This window comes from Amblyomma americanum, chromosome 5 (assembly GCF_052857255.1).
Source record: "Amblyomma americanum isolate KBUSLIRL-KWMA chromosome 5, ASM5285725v1, whole genome shotgun sequence".
Taxonomy (NCBI): Eukaryota; Metazoa; Arthropoda; class Arachnida; order Ixodida; family Ixodidae; genus Amblyomma; species Amblyomma americanum.
In genome coordinates, this window is record NC_135501.1 from 75,908,733 (window position 1) to 75,923,488 (window position 14,756).

The window sequence follows — 14,756 nt, forward strand, 5'->3', positions numbered from 1 at the left end:
AATCGGCATCGCCTTTTCCTATCCTCCTCTCCATCTTTCACTTTCATATTTCTGTCTCACAACTCTCCTATATCCTACTCGCTTCTTGGCTTTTCCTTTTTTCCTGGCGGCGAGGGTTAACCTTGTGTGACCAACTACCCTGAGTTGCGTCATATTTGGTTATAGTTGAGGTGTACAGCTGGCGTGGGCAGGACTTGATATCAAGTTCCTGTCCCGTCCTCTTGTTGGACTCCGTGGTGGGTGGCTGGCACCATGACCGAAAAACGGAATTTTTTTATGGCTCCCCAACTTTCAAAACCTGATCGCTCTCTCAAAAGAGGGCGGAACGAGGCAGACAACTTCTTTCAAAAAAGAAAAGTAACTTTCCCCAAATATCATGTGATCCACAGTGAACAAGATAAACAGGCAAGAATAATATCCCCCTTCCTTGTGTCAAAGTGCTTGACTGAAGTATTAGGCATTGGCTATAAGCTGTCAAAAATGGCCAGCGGCGACTTATTGCTCGAACTGTGTGACAATGTCCAACAATCTAAGCTCTCCAACCTAACGTCCATAGGGGAAATCCCGGTCTCCGTGACTCCCCATCGCTCACTTAACACTGTCCGAGGCGTAATATCGGAAAATGATTTTCTTCACAAAACTGAAAAAGAAATGCTCGAAGGGGTCATCGACCAAGATGTCATACATGTCCACCGAATCAAAATCCGGAAGGACAACAAGGAAATAGACACAAAACACATGATCCTGACATTCAACACCAGCACCCTGCCCAACACAATCGACGTGGGATATTTGAAAATCAATGTAAGACCATACATACCAAACCCTCGCAGATGTTTCAACTGCCAAAGGTTCGGCCACGGCTCACAGAGCTGCCGCGGTCGCAAAACGTGCGCAAAATATGCCTCGAACGATCACCAGTCTGATGTATGTGACGAAGCCCTGTGCTGTGCAAACTGTGAAGGAGAACATGCTGCATACTCCAGGGCGTGTCCGTCCTGGAAGAAAGAAAAAGAGATAATGACCATAAAGACAAAAGAAAACATTTCTTTTAAAGAAGCGAGAAGGCATTTTGCGCTTACAAACACATTCTCCTTCAGAGCAAAACAAAACTTCGCTGATGTGGTGCGCAGGGGCGTAGCACCACACAGCACTCCGGTACCTGCCAAGGCCACTTTTACAGAGCCTCTGGCAGGGCCATCCACGCCCCAGGCAGGGTCAGCGAAATCTGCCCTGTCATTGTCAAAGCAGGGACCGCCGGTCCATGGGTCGGCATCCCGCAGGACCTCCCCCCATTGGGAGAAACCTGAAACTAACACAACCGCGGCTGCACGGTCCTCCAGCACCTCTGTTGAGGTGATGGATACAACACCCACTCCGCCTCCATTACAGCGGCGGAACAGCTCTCTTGAGCGAAAAAAAGACAGGCCCCTCATAACGGGCCCACCACATAAGTAAATCCCCTTTCATTTCCTCTCAAAAACACAAACATGGCTTTTTTAATTCAATGGAATTGCAGAGGACTTATGCGGAATTACAGCGACATAACACATATTTTAGGGTCAACGTTACCCACAGCTTTGTCTTCAGGAGACCAATCTTAGTCCACAACATGTACATATCCTGAAACATTATAAAACTTTTAGACGCGATCGAGTCCAGGCAAATCGGCTATCGGGAGGCGTCGCGATAGTCGTTCAAAGCATCGTCCCTGCTCAAGAAATTAAACTCAAAACAAAACTTGAGGCGGTTGCAGTCAGTATCGTAAGCCACAAAACACTAACAATCTGTTCCGTATACATTCCTCCACATTTTACGTTAACACTCCATGATCTACAGCAACTGATCAGAGAACTTCCAGAGCCATATCTGTTTCTTGGGGATTTTAATGCTCACTCCTCCCTGTGGGGAAGCGAACGCTGTGACGCTAGAGGTCAAATAATCGAAGATTTTATCCTGACGAATAATGTATGTCTTTTAAATACGAAAAAGGCCACATATTGTTCCCCAAAGTCTGGGAAAATGAGCAGTTTAGACCTGTCTTTTTGTTTACCTTCTGTTTTTAGCGATTTTAGGTGGGACGTTTTAGACAACCTGTTTGGGAGTGATCACCTACCAGTATTTATAAGCCTATCACCCTCACCTGCAGTCATCCCAACCAAACCACGGCGATGGAAGCTACATTTAGCTGATTGGGCGTTGTTTAGAGAAAAGGCCAGATTAGAAGATATTTACTCAGAAACACTTAGCATAGATGAACTCAATGAAATTCTCACAAAGTGTATCACCGATGCTGCACGGCTAGCTATTCCCCTGTCCACAGGCGTGGTGCACCAGAACCTCAAGGTATGGTGGACGCGAGAATGTTGGATATGTGGGAAAGCCCACTTGCGGAATTTCGGACGAGACCAAGCCTAGTGGCGTCGCAATGCGATCGGTCCGCTTGATAAATGACGGAGGAGGAAGGGAATAGGACCTCTGTATGGTTTTCCTGGAATTTTTAACTCGATCATCGGCTAATTTGACCAGATATTGTGGTTTTGCACTATCGAATTTGTGAAAGTCTGCGGAGTGCACGATCGCTGGCAAGTATTCGGGAATTTTCGAATATTCGGAAATTCTCGAATATCAATTTCTCGAATATGAATAGGCATTGAATATGAAACATATTCGATTTGTATTCGAAATTTCGAATATTCGCACACCCCAAATTGTTTTTCATCTCTAGTAAATTTGCAGTGCGTTGTACTTGCTATGGGTCAACTTCTATCTACAAGGAGCGGTGTCAGCCATGGGCTCCTAATTTGAATTAACCGTAGCTAATGCCAACTTGTTTGAATTATCTATCTAGAGTTTACCCACATTGAAATGCACAAGGCTGCGCCGGGACCTAGGCATCAGTTTGAATTAACGGGTTTTTACTGTACTTACAAACGTGAATGAAACAGCAAAAACAAAGGCACAAAGGGTCCATTCTCGAGCAGCTCCGACCAACTCTGACACTTGTGACAAGTGGGAGGTGCGGGTCGGGTTCCTCCGTTATCATCATCAGCAGCAGCCTGAGAGCACCCACTGCAGGACAGGACAAAGGCATCTCCTCCAATAAAGCCTGTCCTTGCCAGCTGCGGCCACCTTATCCCTGCAAACTTCTTAATCTCATCCGCCCACCTAACTTTCTGACACTCCTTGCTATGCTTCCCTTCCCTTGGAATCCACTCTGTTACCCAGGGCCACAGAAAGGGGTGTTTGAGCTTGGCTTTAAAATGGTTGCACTTTAGAGTACAGGCCACGGAGCACTATGCCGGGTACGAGACCTCAAAAGCGAGCAGGAAATTTACAATACATTTTTAAAAATTCCCACTTTTGCACCTCGTGGCGACGCGCGGTGCCGGGGGTTATCATTGGTACACAGCGCCAAATCCTTTCAGGCGTCACGCGCTGCCACGGCCTTGGCCACTCAGCATGTCTGCTGCAGCTGGCGGAGGTAGGGGAGGGGCCGAGTGGGTGGCGGAGGCGCGCCGCCGTTTTGGCATGCTAGAGAAGAGGGAAAGGCGTGAATACCCATCTGAAACGTGGGCCGACTCCGAAAAGCTACTAATTCGCCATTGCTCCGAATTTTTGGACATCACCCTCGACCCCAAAACAATAGACCGCACTCACCGTCTTGGGCGCCACGAACCTGATCACTGCCGTCTGTTAATTGCCAAATTCGCACTTTTCAAAACGAAGGACGAAATTCTAGCTAATGGCCGCAAATTCAAGAACACTGACTACTCCGTCGGTGAAGATTTTTCACGCCGCGTTCGCAATGTGCGCAAACATCTAGTTACATTTGCCAAAAGCAAGACTAACCGTTTTTCTTTGCGATACAAAACCCTGTTCATCGGTTCCCGACGATATATCTTCGACGAACCATCGCAATCTGTAAAAGAGATACCATAGCGGTTGCTGCGCCGCCAGCCCCCAGCCGCTCATGTACCTACCACCCCCCAGCCTAATCTTTCCTTTTCGGCGATTTTCACAAACATACGTAGTTTTCTTCCGAAACGTGAAATCATCTCCAATCTTGTGTGTTCATCTGCTAGTAACTTGCTGATACTTACCGGAACATGGCTCACTAATGGCATCACCGATACTGAAGTTCTTGCTGACTTACCGAATTTTAACCTTCTTCGCAAAGATCGCACATCCGCTCGAGGTGGAGGCGTTTTCATCGCAGTTAGCAATCAGTTCTCGTGTACAGTTATTAATATTCCATCAGACCTTGAGATAGTATGGCTACTTTGTCGCGCTGCGCCCCAAACCGTACTGCTGGGCGTTTGTTATAGAGCGCCAAATACCAACTCCGATTTCTCTCGAATTCTTAACGACGTGATCAGCCAATTATCGAGGAAATACCCAAAAGCGCATATCATTCTTTTTGGAGACTTCAATTTTCCAGAAATCAACTGGCAGACACAGACAGCTGTCGGCAACAGGGAAGCGAATGATTTTATCGAGGTCTGCCTAAACCTCAACCTAACTCAAGTGGTATCTGAACCGACCCGCGGTGCAAACATCCTAGATCTAATCCTGACTACCCACCCGGAAGCCCTCTCATCTATCACTTATCTACGCGAAATCAGCGACCATAAAGTAATCCACGCCACATTTGAGTTCCACCCATCACGACGCCAGAATCAAAACAAAACTATTCGCCTCTACGACAAAGGAAACTATGAAGCCTTTAGTCTTGAATTAAACCAATATCTCACAACATTTGAAGCATCTTTTCACGATAATTCAGTAAATGACAATTGGTCCCGTTTTAAGAAAAAGGTTAGCGAACTAACCGATAGATACATCCCCAAAATAAGCTTCCACTCGGACCGCCAGAAACCATGGTATACCAAAACGATAAAAAGACTCGACAATAAAAAGAAGCGCCTTTTCCGTGCGGCAAAATTAAAGCAATACGACGAGTGCGCATGGGAAAAATACTATACAGCCGAACGCACCTACCTATCAGAAATTCGCTACGCAAAATACTCTTTCCTTCACAACGACCTCCCCAAATTGTTGACTTCCAATCCCAGAAAGTTTTGGCAGGTCATAAGTGAGCACCCGGCACATACCATCACTCTAACTAAAGAGTCTGGAGAGGAAGCTGATGACATTGAGTGCGCTGACATTTTTAATAACGCCTTTTCATCTGTGTTCACTAATGAAATTCACCCACCAACTGCAACTTTCGCCGTCGATATAGAGTCCAGCATGCCTGCTATCGCGTTTTCTGAAGCCGGCATTACCTCGCTCAATGAACACCTTAAAACTTCATCATCGGCCGGCATCGACGAAATTAACTCCAAAATACTGCGCAACACTAATAATATTTCTGCAATGTACTTATTGTTATTGTTTTCACAGTCGCTTTCTACAGGTTCCATTCCGGATGACTGGAAAGTGGGAAAGGTCATTCCCGTCTTTAAGTCCGGTAACAAAGATTCTCCTTTAAATTACCGTCCGATATCATTAACCAGCATACCTTGCAAAATCATGGAACACGTCATCTATTCTCAAATCATGGACTTTCTTGACGCTATCAACTTCTTTCATCCCTCACAACACGGGTTTCGCAAGGGTTTGTCATGTGAAACTCAACTGGCCGTGTTTCTTCATGACGTTCACTCTAACCTCGACCTAAATTTACAAACTGACGCTATTTTTCTAGACTTTGCTAAAGCATTTGATAAAGTTCCCCACAGGCGTTTACTGCTAAAACTAACCATGCTAAAACTGCATCCTAACGTCTTATTGTGGATCGAAGAATTCCTTTCTAAGCGCTCCCAGTTTGTTCTCGTTAATAGCCAGAGTTCCAACCCTCTTCCAGTAACATCAGGCGTACCCCAAGGTTCTGTACTTGCTCCCCTCCTATTCTTAATCTACATAAACGACTTACCCTCAAACCTGGTTTGCAATGTTCGTCTGTTTGCAGACGACTGCGTTATTTACCACACGATTTCCAACACCTTTGACCAATCACAGCTGCAAAACGACATTGACACAGTGCATGCCTGGTGCGATGACTGGCTAATGTCGCTTAATCCTAATAAATGTAAACTCGTATCTTTTCACCGCCGGCGTAACCCCCATATTTTCTCTTACTCCGTTGCTAACGTTCCACTAGAATCTGTATACTCATACAAGTACCTAGGTGTCACCTTGTGCCAGGATCTCTCCTGGCGCTCTCATGTAACGAACATCGTCGCATCAGCTAACCGGTCATTGGGTTTTTTGAAACGTCACCTACGGCACGCCCCTCAAAGTATTAAACTTCTCGCCTACCAATCACTAATTCGACCAAAACTAGAATACGCATCTGCTATCTGGAGCCCGCAACAAGCATATCTCATCAGTTCACTAGAATCTGTCCAAAATCGCGCCACGAGGTTCATTCATTCTGCCTATTCATACGACATCAGTGTATCGTCACTTAAACGACAATCAGGTTTATCAACTCTTGCCCATCGTCGTCGCATTGCTTCTCTTAGTCTGTTTCATAAGTTTTTTTACAGTTCCCTCGGACAACCACCCTACATCACACCGCCCGCTCGCATATCTCATCGCACCGGCCATCCACTGCAAGTGTCATGCCAACGCTCCCGCACCGTCACTTTTTCCGCATCCTTTTTTCTTCGCACTGCTAAAGACTGGAATGGCCTTCCCCACGACGTTGATGCCATCACCTGCCAATCAAGTTTTGTGAACAATTTAAATATGCATTTCATAAATATCATGTAAGCAACCATATTCAACCCATATTTGTACTCCCACCCCTTATGTAACACCCCCAAAGTGGGGTCTTTAAGGTAATAAAGTGAAGTGAAGTGAAGTGAAGTTCAAATTTTGTCTGCATATAACTCAGCTTCCACAAAAAGCATTAAATGGAGGATAATTACGAACCAGCATCCTTTAACATCCTATACATGTCACAACTTTATTTGGAGCCCCTTTCTGGTGCCCTTTAAGGGGTTTCTTGTGCATGCTGAAAGCTGTTAGGGTTCCCTGAGGCAAAAAAGTTTGGGAACCCCTGGCCTGGCATCCTTTACATTACTTACCAGGGTGGTTTTCATTGTTAAAAGCAGTCTGGATCAACTGTCAAGGATTCTTGTCTTGTGGTGTTGTGCTCTTGTACACCTCTTGGTTGTGCTGTTACTGCTTCTACCCAAACAATACCACTTCTGAGCAGAGCAAAATGAAATGTCCCATTTGGTTGCCCTCACGTGATTCCCATCTCGTGCTTTCTTCCAGAGGTCACCATTCCCAGGGCACACGACAGGGTGTGTAGTGTGACTCCATCTCGGAAGAGGAATCGTCGCAGCCATGCAGCGGTGGGTTTAGGCAGCATGGGATGCCTTCAGTCCTCTTTCTCTGCTTTTCTTTGAACCCAGTGTTGAAACTTTCTGTTGAGTTTGACTGAAAATCTCTCAAAATGTGCCTGCCTTTGCGTCTAGAAGTGTTTGAGCGAGCATCACGGGAGCTTTTGTGTGCTGCACAGAACGGTGGAGGTTCATAGCAGTGGCTTCATGCTTCTAACTTTGCTAAAGGTGTATCCAGACGACCGACTGTGAACCCGTTTGGCCCACGAACCAGTTGTCTTTCTACGTTCAATCTAGTTATTCTACAAAAAAAAAAATTTTTCGCACATTGCATGTATGTGCTGCACCCCGAAAATTGGCCCTCAAATCTGAAAAAAAAAAAAAGTGCAGCCCTTGCACGCTTTTACACCGTAACTTTTGTTCTGGTTTTCAAAAAAACTGGTTTTCAAAATAGCGAACATCGCTGCTCCCCATGTTCCGCCTGCAAGCGATAATATTAGAATATCTGAGCCGTAATCATGCTTTCGTCATGTCCGCACCCTCTCTCATCACGATGCCAGACAGTGCGACATGGCCGCAAGTCATGCCGCGAATGTGTACACTCGCCGCGCAAAGCAAGAACAGTCAGTTTGCATGGGGCAACAGCGTTTGCAAAGACCAAGAGGTAATCCCTGGAAGATGCGAGCGCCTGTGACTGCACTCCCCCTTGCACCCTGTACCGTGTTTGCTTCCCCGCATCACAAGTGGTGTCACGTAGCTGTCCCACTGTCTCGTTGTACAGTTTTCAATGCAATTGCGCGCCCTTTGTAGGCCATCTTGATGGCAACGGAGAGTGTCCCATTATCTCAATTGGCAGTGATGGAGAACAAGTAGCCCAGCCTATCCAAGCCAGTCTGCCAGATTCTCGCCATCCATGGCACCTGGCGATTCATTTTAAATTCAAGATGGCGCCTTTCATGCCAGCGGAGAACGGGTTGGTTGTGACAGCAATGCCCGCTTGCGTCTACATCCGAAATAACGAACTTTCAGTTGAAAAACAATCTCCACAGTATTGTTGGCATTTATTTTAGTCCAAAAAAGCGAACTTTGAGAAAGTCCGAAAATATACACATTCCAGTTAAGTGTGCGACGGTTCATCAGCGAAGTCCGAAAAATCGGTTGGTTACTCTAGAACAACCATGACACTATCATTTGTGCAGCAGTGCCTATACTAGGTCAGTGCCCAGATTCACGAGGAAGGAAAAAGAGAATAAAACATTATCATGATGCTCGCCTGCGCTGCAAAAGCGAGACTAGAGTGCACACTAGCTGATGTCTGGCTTTTTGTTACGACTTGCAGCTCACTGGCACACCGGATGACAGCGGATAGTTTTGTGCCTCTTGCTTGGTGCTGTTAGGCCTCACATACTATAGATTACCAGATTTTACCAGTAGAATTGGTGCTCATGTCATCAGCTCTGTGTGCCTGTGTTGTCACTTGCAGCATCCGGCAGCAGCAAGCAGTGTCACCGCCTGCATCTTCCGCGATGAGCACCATCTGGTCACCTGCGGATCTAGCAGTGGGTGAGTGTTGACCTACTTTGGTCTTTGTACCCACGGTTGAGCTGTGTGGCTTGGCTGGTGTGGGCGACTTCAGCTCGCTTTAAATGCTATGGACCAGGGAACAGCTGTTAGCACAGCGTGACATTTGTGACATGTCTTGATGGAAAATGGGGACGAGAATTTCGGCGAGGTAGGCTCACGGTAGGGTACATCGCATCCAATTCTGAGCAGACAAGTGCAGTAGAACCTTGTTGATATGTCCCTAGTTCGTATGCTCAAAATCGAGGCTAATAAAAATGCCCCATTTGCACTGTTTTTCTTCTGGTAAATACATCTGGGGTACATAATGTGGTTTTCCAGTTAATGCGTTAATAATTTCGCCAATTTGTGATCACACGAGACGCTTGTGACCATCCGAATGTGGAAGAACATATGAGCAGGTTGCGCCTTCAGGCACACAATGGGCCACTTCGATTTACCACGCTCGGGCAGCCCGCTGGCTGCCAGCAAGTTTGCCCCTGACAAGAAATGGCATTATGGTCACATGGGCTGGCGGCCACCGGAACCAGCTGGCCGGCAATCACGACAGCAAGCTATGCACGGATCACGAAGGGCAGATGCTCTCCATAGCTTCGTGTTCTGCTGTGTCTCGTTGCTACGCGCGCATATGGCAGAAATAGGCCGCTTGAGATCGAAAACAACGACCTGAAGTTATTGCGAGCTGCCGCAGACTGCAGAACAAACAGGTGATCGTGCTCGCGCCTGTATACGTCGGCGACGACAACGCTAGCGTGTGCCTTCGGTGCACAGTGTGGTGTGTAAGCTTTGAGAAATGCTCAAAAGCATGCGATGAGCAATTGCAATGTAACGTCTTTCAGTTTACACGACATGGGAGGGAAAAACTGCCCGTGCGTTGCTCATCCAACAACACGCCGTACTCTGGGATTATCGCGTGTTTGTTTACTATGCAGTATGACTAGTATATATATGACTGCAGATGATCGACCCTGCATGGTGATTGACTCTGCCGTGTGGTCATTATGTTTCCACGTTCGTGAACTCCTGAGGACTGTAATCAGAAAAAAATCGGGATACGTTCCGCTCAACTGTATACTCTGTCGGCCGCCGGCTTTGCTGCCGGCAATGAATGCACACATAATCTCGACAAAAACGATCAGCTGATTGAACATTCATCTCGAACAAGCAGGTGTACTATACAAATTTAGCTGCGTATCATATCTGTAATGCTACAGCTTTACCGCAGAGGACTGGCACTAAAATGAAAGGCGCTACAGTTCGGTCTTGTGTGTCGGCGCCTCATGTACCGCGTGTGCATGTATGATGATCCACACTAAGAAATTATTTTTATCTCTTTAATGAGCCAAACAAGGAAATACGTGCGTACGGTTCTTGTCAGATATTTTAAGCATTTGTGATGGAATGCCCGAGTATCAAGTTGAACGACATTTGGCGACGACAGAATCTGCACTCGCCTAAGTCGGCTGCCATAAGTGACAACTGTGTGGCCACATATATATACACGCGCAGAGATGCATCGAGCAGCGTGCTTGTGAAGGCTTTATTAAAAGGACATGCTTCAGTCAATCAAGCGTTTCTCAAACCATATCCGCCTTTCCATTGCACAGAACGCAATTAAGACCATATGCTCTTGTATCGCGCTCAACTAACATCTCGCCAAGCACGTTCTGCACTTGCATATATGCGTGCGTATGAGTGCATACTCGGAGCTGGAATCTGCGATCGCTCTCGTAAAAGGCGTCGAACACCATCGCAATATCAGCGGGGCGCACGAAATTAACAGCCGAAATATTTTGTGAATGAGAACTATATGCGATCGTGATAAGAAGCAAGCATTTGTGCTTGCAATGTGGTGAGACGATCAAACTGCGATCACACACACGTACGCAAAACAAATAAACAGCAAGAACTATCGCAAAAGGCGCCATTGCAGGCAACACAGACTATATGCACCGTGATTTAGTCGAAACAAGTGCCTGCATCGTGCAAAACATCGCATGAAGAACAGCAGTCCTTCTAGTCCATATAAAAATGACCGCGCGCGCCTCCCACTACCATGCCACCTCTCCGTCGTCTGCTAGTAGCCCGAGCGCTGCCAGCACAAAATCGTCCTGGCAAGTCTGGCTGCCCGAGCGCCTGGCTCCGCACTCTGGCAGCCCGCAGGCAGCCTGCGGACTGCTAGAGGCGGATAATCGAAGAGGCCCAATGACAGTACAAGACTGGCGGCAGTCAGGTGCCAGGGCAGCTTCTCTGCAGCGCGCATATGTAGTGTGGCGAAATATTTGAAAACGACAAAACAAAGTGGGCTAAACTTTGCGACACTCAGCAGACTGCATGCTGCCAGTATGGCACCGGGGCAGTATGTCGCTGCTTGGAATAGGTGCACCAGTCCATAGGTGCATAGGTGCACATATCCTTACTTCTAGGTTGCAGATAGCTTATCTGCTGCCATGCCCTGTGTGTCGCATCATCAAGTATAGAACTTACAGAATCCCCATCGAGTTTGACATTGTCAGATGACGGCAAGCCGATGAATGAAATGAGATGACAGATGGTTACAGGATGTTTTAATGGCGGATGGCGTGGTGCGAGCACTCCTGCCCGCACCACTGCACAATTCGTCGTCTTCTAGTCCGTCACACTACCCGCCACAGTGGATGAGACGATTGGCGAATGAGCCCTGGTCCACGAAGCACCCGGGCCACAGGGTGTCAGGAGCTGATAGCCGATATGCTTGGACGCACCGAACGGCATGGGCAGGGGGTCGGTGTTTTCACGTGTGGACAGCATCTCTAATCGGTCAGGTAATTCTGGTCGCGGCAACGGTGTCATTTTGTCTTGTCTTGTGGTCTGGGCAGGGGGCGGGCCTGCGGTGAGCAGCGAGATCGGTTCAGGTCTGGCTGGCTGGGACACAGCCTGTCGGGGCAGACACGGTGCACACGGTCAATGACAATGGCAGGCGCAGAAGGCCGAAGCTTCGGGACCAGGATGGCGATGAAGGAACTCCAGTACCTCACACCAAATGTTGCGGCAAGCCGATGAATGAGATGAGATGACAGATGGTTGCAGGATGATGATGTGGCAGACGGCCTGGCGCGAGCACTTCTGCCGTGCCACTGCATAATTCGTCGTCAGTCACAGTATGTCCTAGATTGACTGGCTGAGTATATGCTGTCAACACCTGCTTTTGCAAGCAAAGTTTGGGGCATCGAGACTAATGCCATGCAGGCAGTATTGCTTGTTTATGTGCACATGGACCTGAAGGCCTATGAAGACTACTGAAAAGTGTGACTGTGTTTCCCGTTCCTTCTCTCACCCTTCTTTAATTCCCTCATTCCCTTCCACAGTGCAGGGTAGCCAACCAGAAACCTTTCTGGTTAACATCCCTGTCTTTCCTCCCTCTCCTTATCTCTCTTGCAGGTATTGTGTTGAGGTGTCAACAAATCTCTTCAGATGACCGTCAATTCTTGCTTGTTTGAGTAGCATTCGAACCATGGTGCAATGTGGTGTCTCTGTACGTTGCACCGATTCTTGTTTTTACAATTTGCTTTGCTTGGAAAGATGATGTGGTTGCACGTGGAAGAAAAAGAAAACGGGAGACTTGCATCTCAGGTGTGATGAAATGTGCTCAGGTGATGAAGTGCACTTTCACTGCACGTGCTGTGCTCATGTGTGGATCTGATGGCATCCCCAGGCCCACCTTAAACTGGCTGTTCAACTGGGGGCCCTCCTCAAGCCAGGATCATTGGTTTGCTTGTTTGTTTCCCACATGCTGGGATTTCCAAGCCTGTAGTCTATGCAGGAAGATGAAAGTGAGCGGAGAATCAACAATGTTTACCTGTTTTTGGTCCTGAAGTCTAGTGTCGTCATAGTGCAGAGAAGTCTCTATCATTTTATTCACTGAGGGGAAGGGAATTGAACCTGAGGTATTTTTTTTTTTCTTGAGATGTGGACATTAAAGGTCGTTCCTTTAATTCTTCTCCCTCCACATCTCCTTTGCAGGGCAGTGAAGGTATGGGACCTGCGCAAGAACTACCAGCTTTTCAAGAATGACCCCCGGCCACTCACCACCCTGCCCTACCCAGGACATAGCACAGCTGTCCATGGCAAGTGCCTGGTACTCTTTGCTACCCTGTAGTCACAGTTTGGGGAATTGCACTGGGGCAACATGTTCATTTAAACATATCGATGAGGTTAAGTTTGCTTGTAACCACCGTCAACTTGGCCAGCACAGTGGGTTGGCCAGCTCACTTTGCCATTGAGTATTCTTTTTCTATTTATTTGTCTTCAGAAGTTCTTGAACTTTTCGTCAGATAATTTTTTTACAACCCTGCTTAAGTAGGTGCTATGCTTACCTGGACTTATATTGGTTGCTCTCTGCCCACCCCATGTACACACCCATTTTATATAGCCATACTTTCAGTTTTCTGTTCACATTATGCTCCAAACTGGCTTCATAAGTCTTAACAAGGAAGCAAGGCTGTGTGACTGCCAGTTATATTCTTATTGGGTGGACAAGCAACATTGCCAATGCTGCGTATACATACTCAAGTGTTAGAGGTGCTTTTGACAATTGTAGCAAGAGCATTTGTTTTGGGCTAAAATCTAAGCCGAATTGGGAGGAGCTAAGGCAGTACTGGTGGCTTCGCACTAGCCCATCTCAGAAGCAAAGAGCCTGTGTTTTATCATGTTGAGGGGCATCCCTCATAGCCTGAGTCGCTTTGACAATGAACCCCCTTGAACCATCTTGTTCAGGCTACACCGGGCTTGTGATGGACTCGTCTGGAAGGCGGCTGTTTGCCAGCTGCACAGACAGCCACATCTACCAGTTCGACCTCCTAGACAGCCGCTTGTCCGATGAACCCCGTAAGTAGAACTACAGTTGAGCTCGCTTATAACGAACATGAACGAAAGGACGTGTTTGAAGACATCCATCTCCATTCATACTCAGTACTACTAATATGGTAGAAGTGACTCAACAGTTGTGTGCTGCACGTTATGCTTAAAAGACACATGAGATAGCATGCAGCATGGCCCCATGAAGGCTGCTTGTAATGACTGGCCATGTCTGCACTCATATTTTGAAAAAGAAAAAAAAATAGCCACGAAAAGGGTTGTATCACTACGGCCATCTCCTTTGGGCCACTAAGGAGCTGGTTACAAGCTCACGGCATTTAAAATTTTTTTCGCGGTGTTCTTTCGTGAAATGTTGCCAAAAGAGCGAGTAAGGGCCCTTGAGTAGTGCTCGTGACAGAATACTCATTAACGCAATGGTTTTAACATTTGGATTTGGTCGGCTAGTTGCAGAATATATAAGATGTTTTTGAATTTTTCAAGTGACGTAGCTTGCTGATAAGTTATTGTGTAGAAAGATGCACATCAGTAACTGCTGCATCCTTTTCAAATACAAAGCGCGACTCTCTTAACACCACCAGGCCCAGAAGACTTGTGCTTGGAGAAGAGAAATGCCATGTTGAGAACGCTAACAGTGCGGGAAGAGATTAAGAGGATGGTAATAGTTTGGGATGTCATGGAAGCAGTGCCATCTCAGTCACTTCGAATCTTCACTTTTTGCGTGTACTTTTCTTTTTTTTTTCTTTCAGCGCGCTTCAGAACTAATAGTGGTGGCATGGTGGTTCGGATGAAACATTGTAGCAGTGCCAGTGTTTGTCCTCTTGCTTACGACTCTGTTCTAGTCTTGTTCTTGGTTTGAAAATGTGGTGTGGAGCTGTGCTATGGAGGAAGACAGAGTGCAGAATTGGCCTGTGTCATTAGATCACTGCATTCCAACTACAAAAACACTACTAAACTGAAAAC

The 14,756-nt window shown here is 46.9% G+C and overlaps 1 protein-coding gene across 1 annotated transcript in view; it reads left to right on the forward strand.

Annotated features, from left to right (window-relative positions):
- l(2)dtl (WD40 domain-containing protein denticleless) overlaps nucleotides 1-14,756 on the forward strand; it is a 65,940-nt gene that overhangs the window by 24,989 nt on the left and 26,195 nt on the right. Inside the window, exons 8-11 of the mRNA XM_077665043.1 lie at nucleotides 7,291-7,370; nucleotides 8,842-8,921; nucleotides 12,942-13,045; nucleotides 13,695-13,805. Coding sequence (XP_077521169.1) covers nucleotides 7,291-7,370; nucleotides 8,842-8,921; nucleotides 12,942-13,045; nucleotides 13,695-13,805 — 375 coding nt within the window. The remainder of the gene's footprint in view (nucleotides 1-7,290; nucleotides 7,371-8,841; nucleotides 8,922-12,941; nucleotides 13,046-13,694; nucleotides 13,806-14,756) is intronic.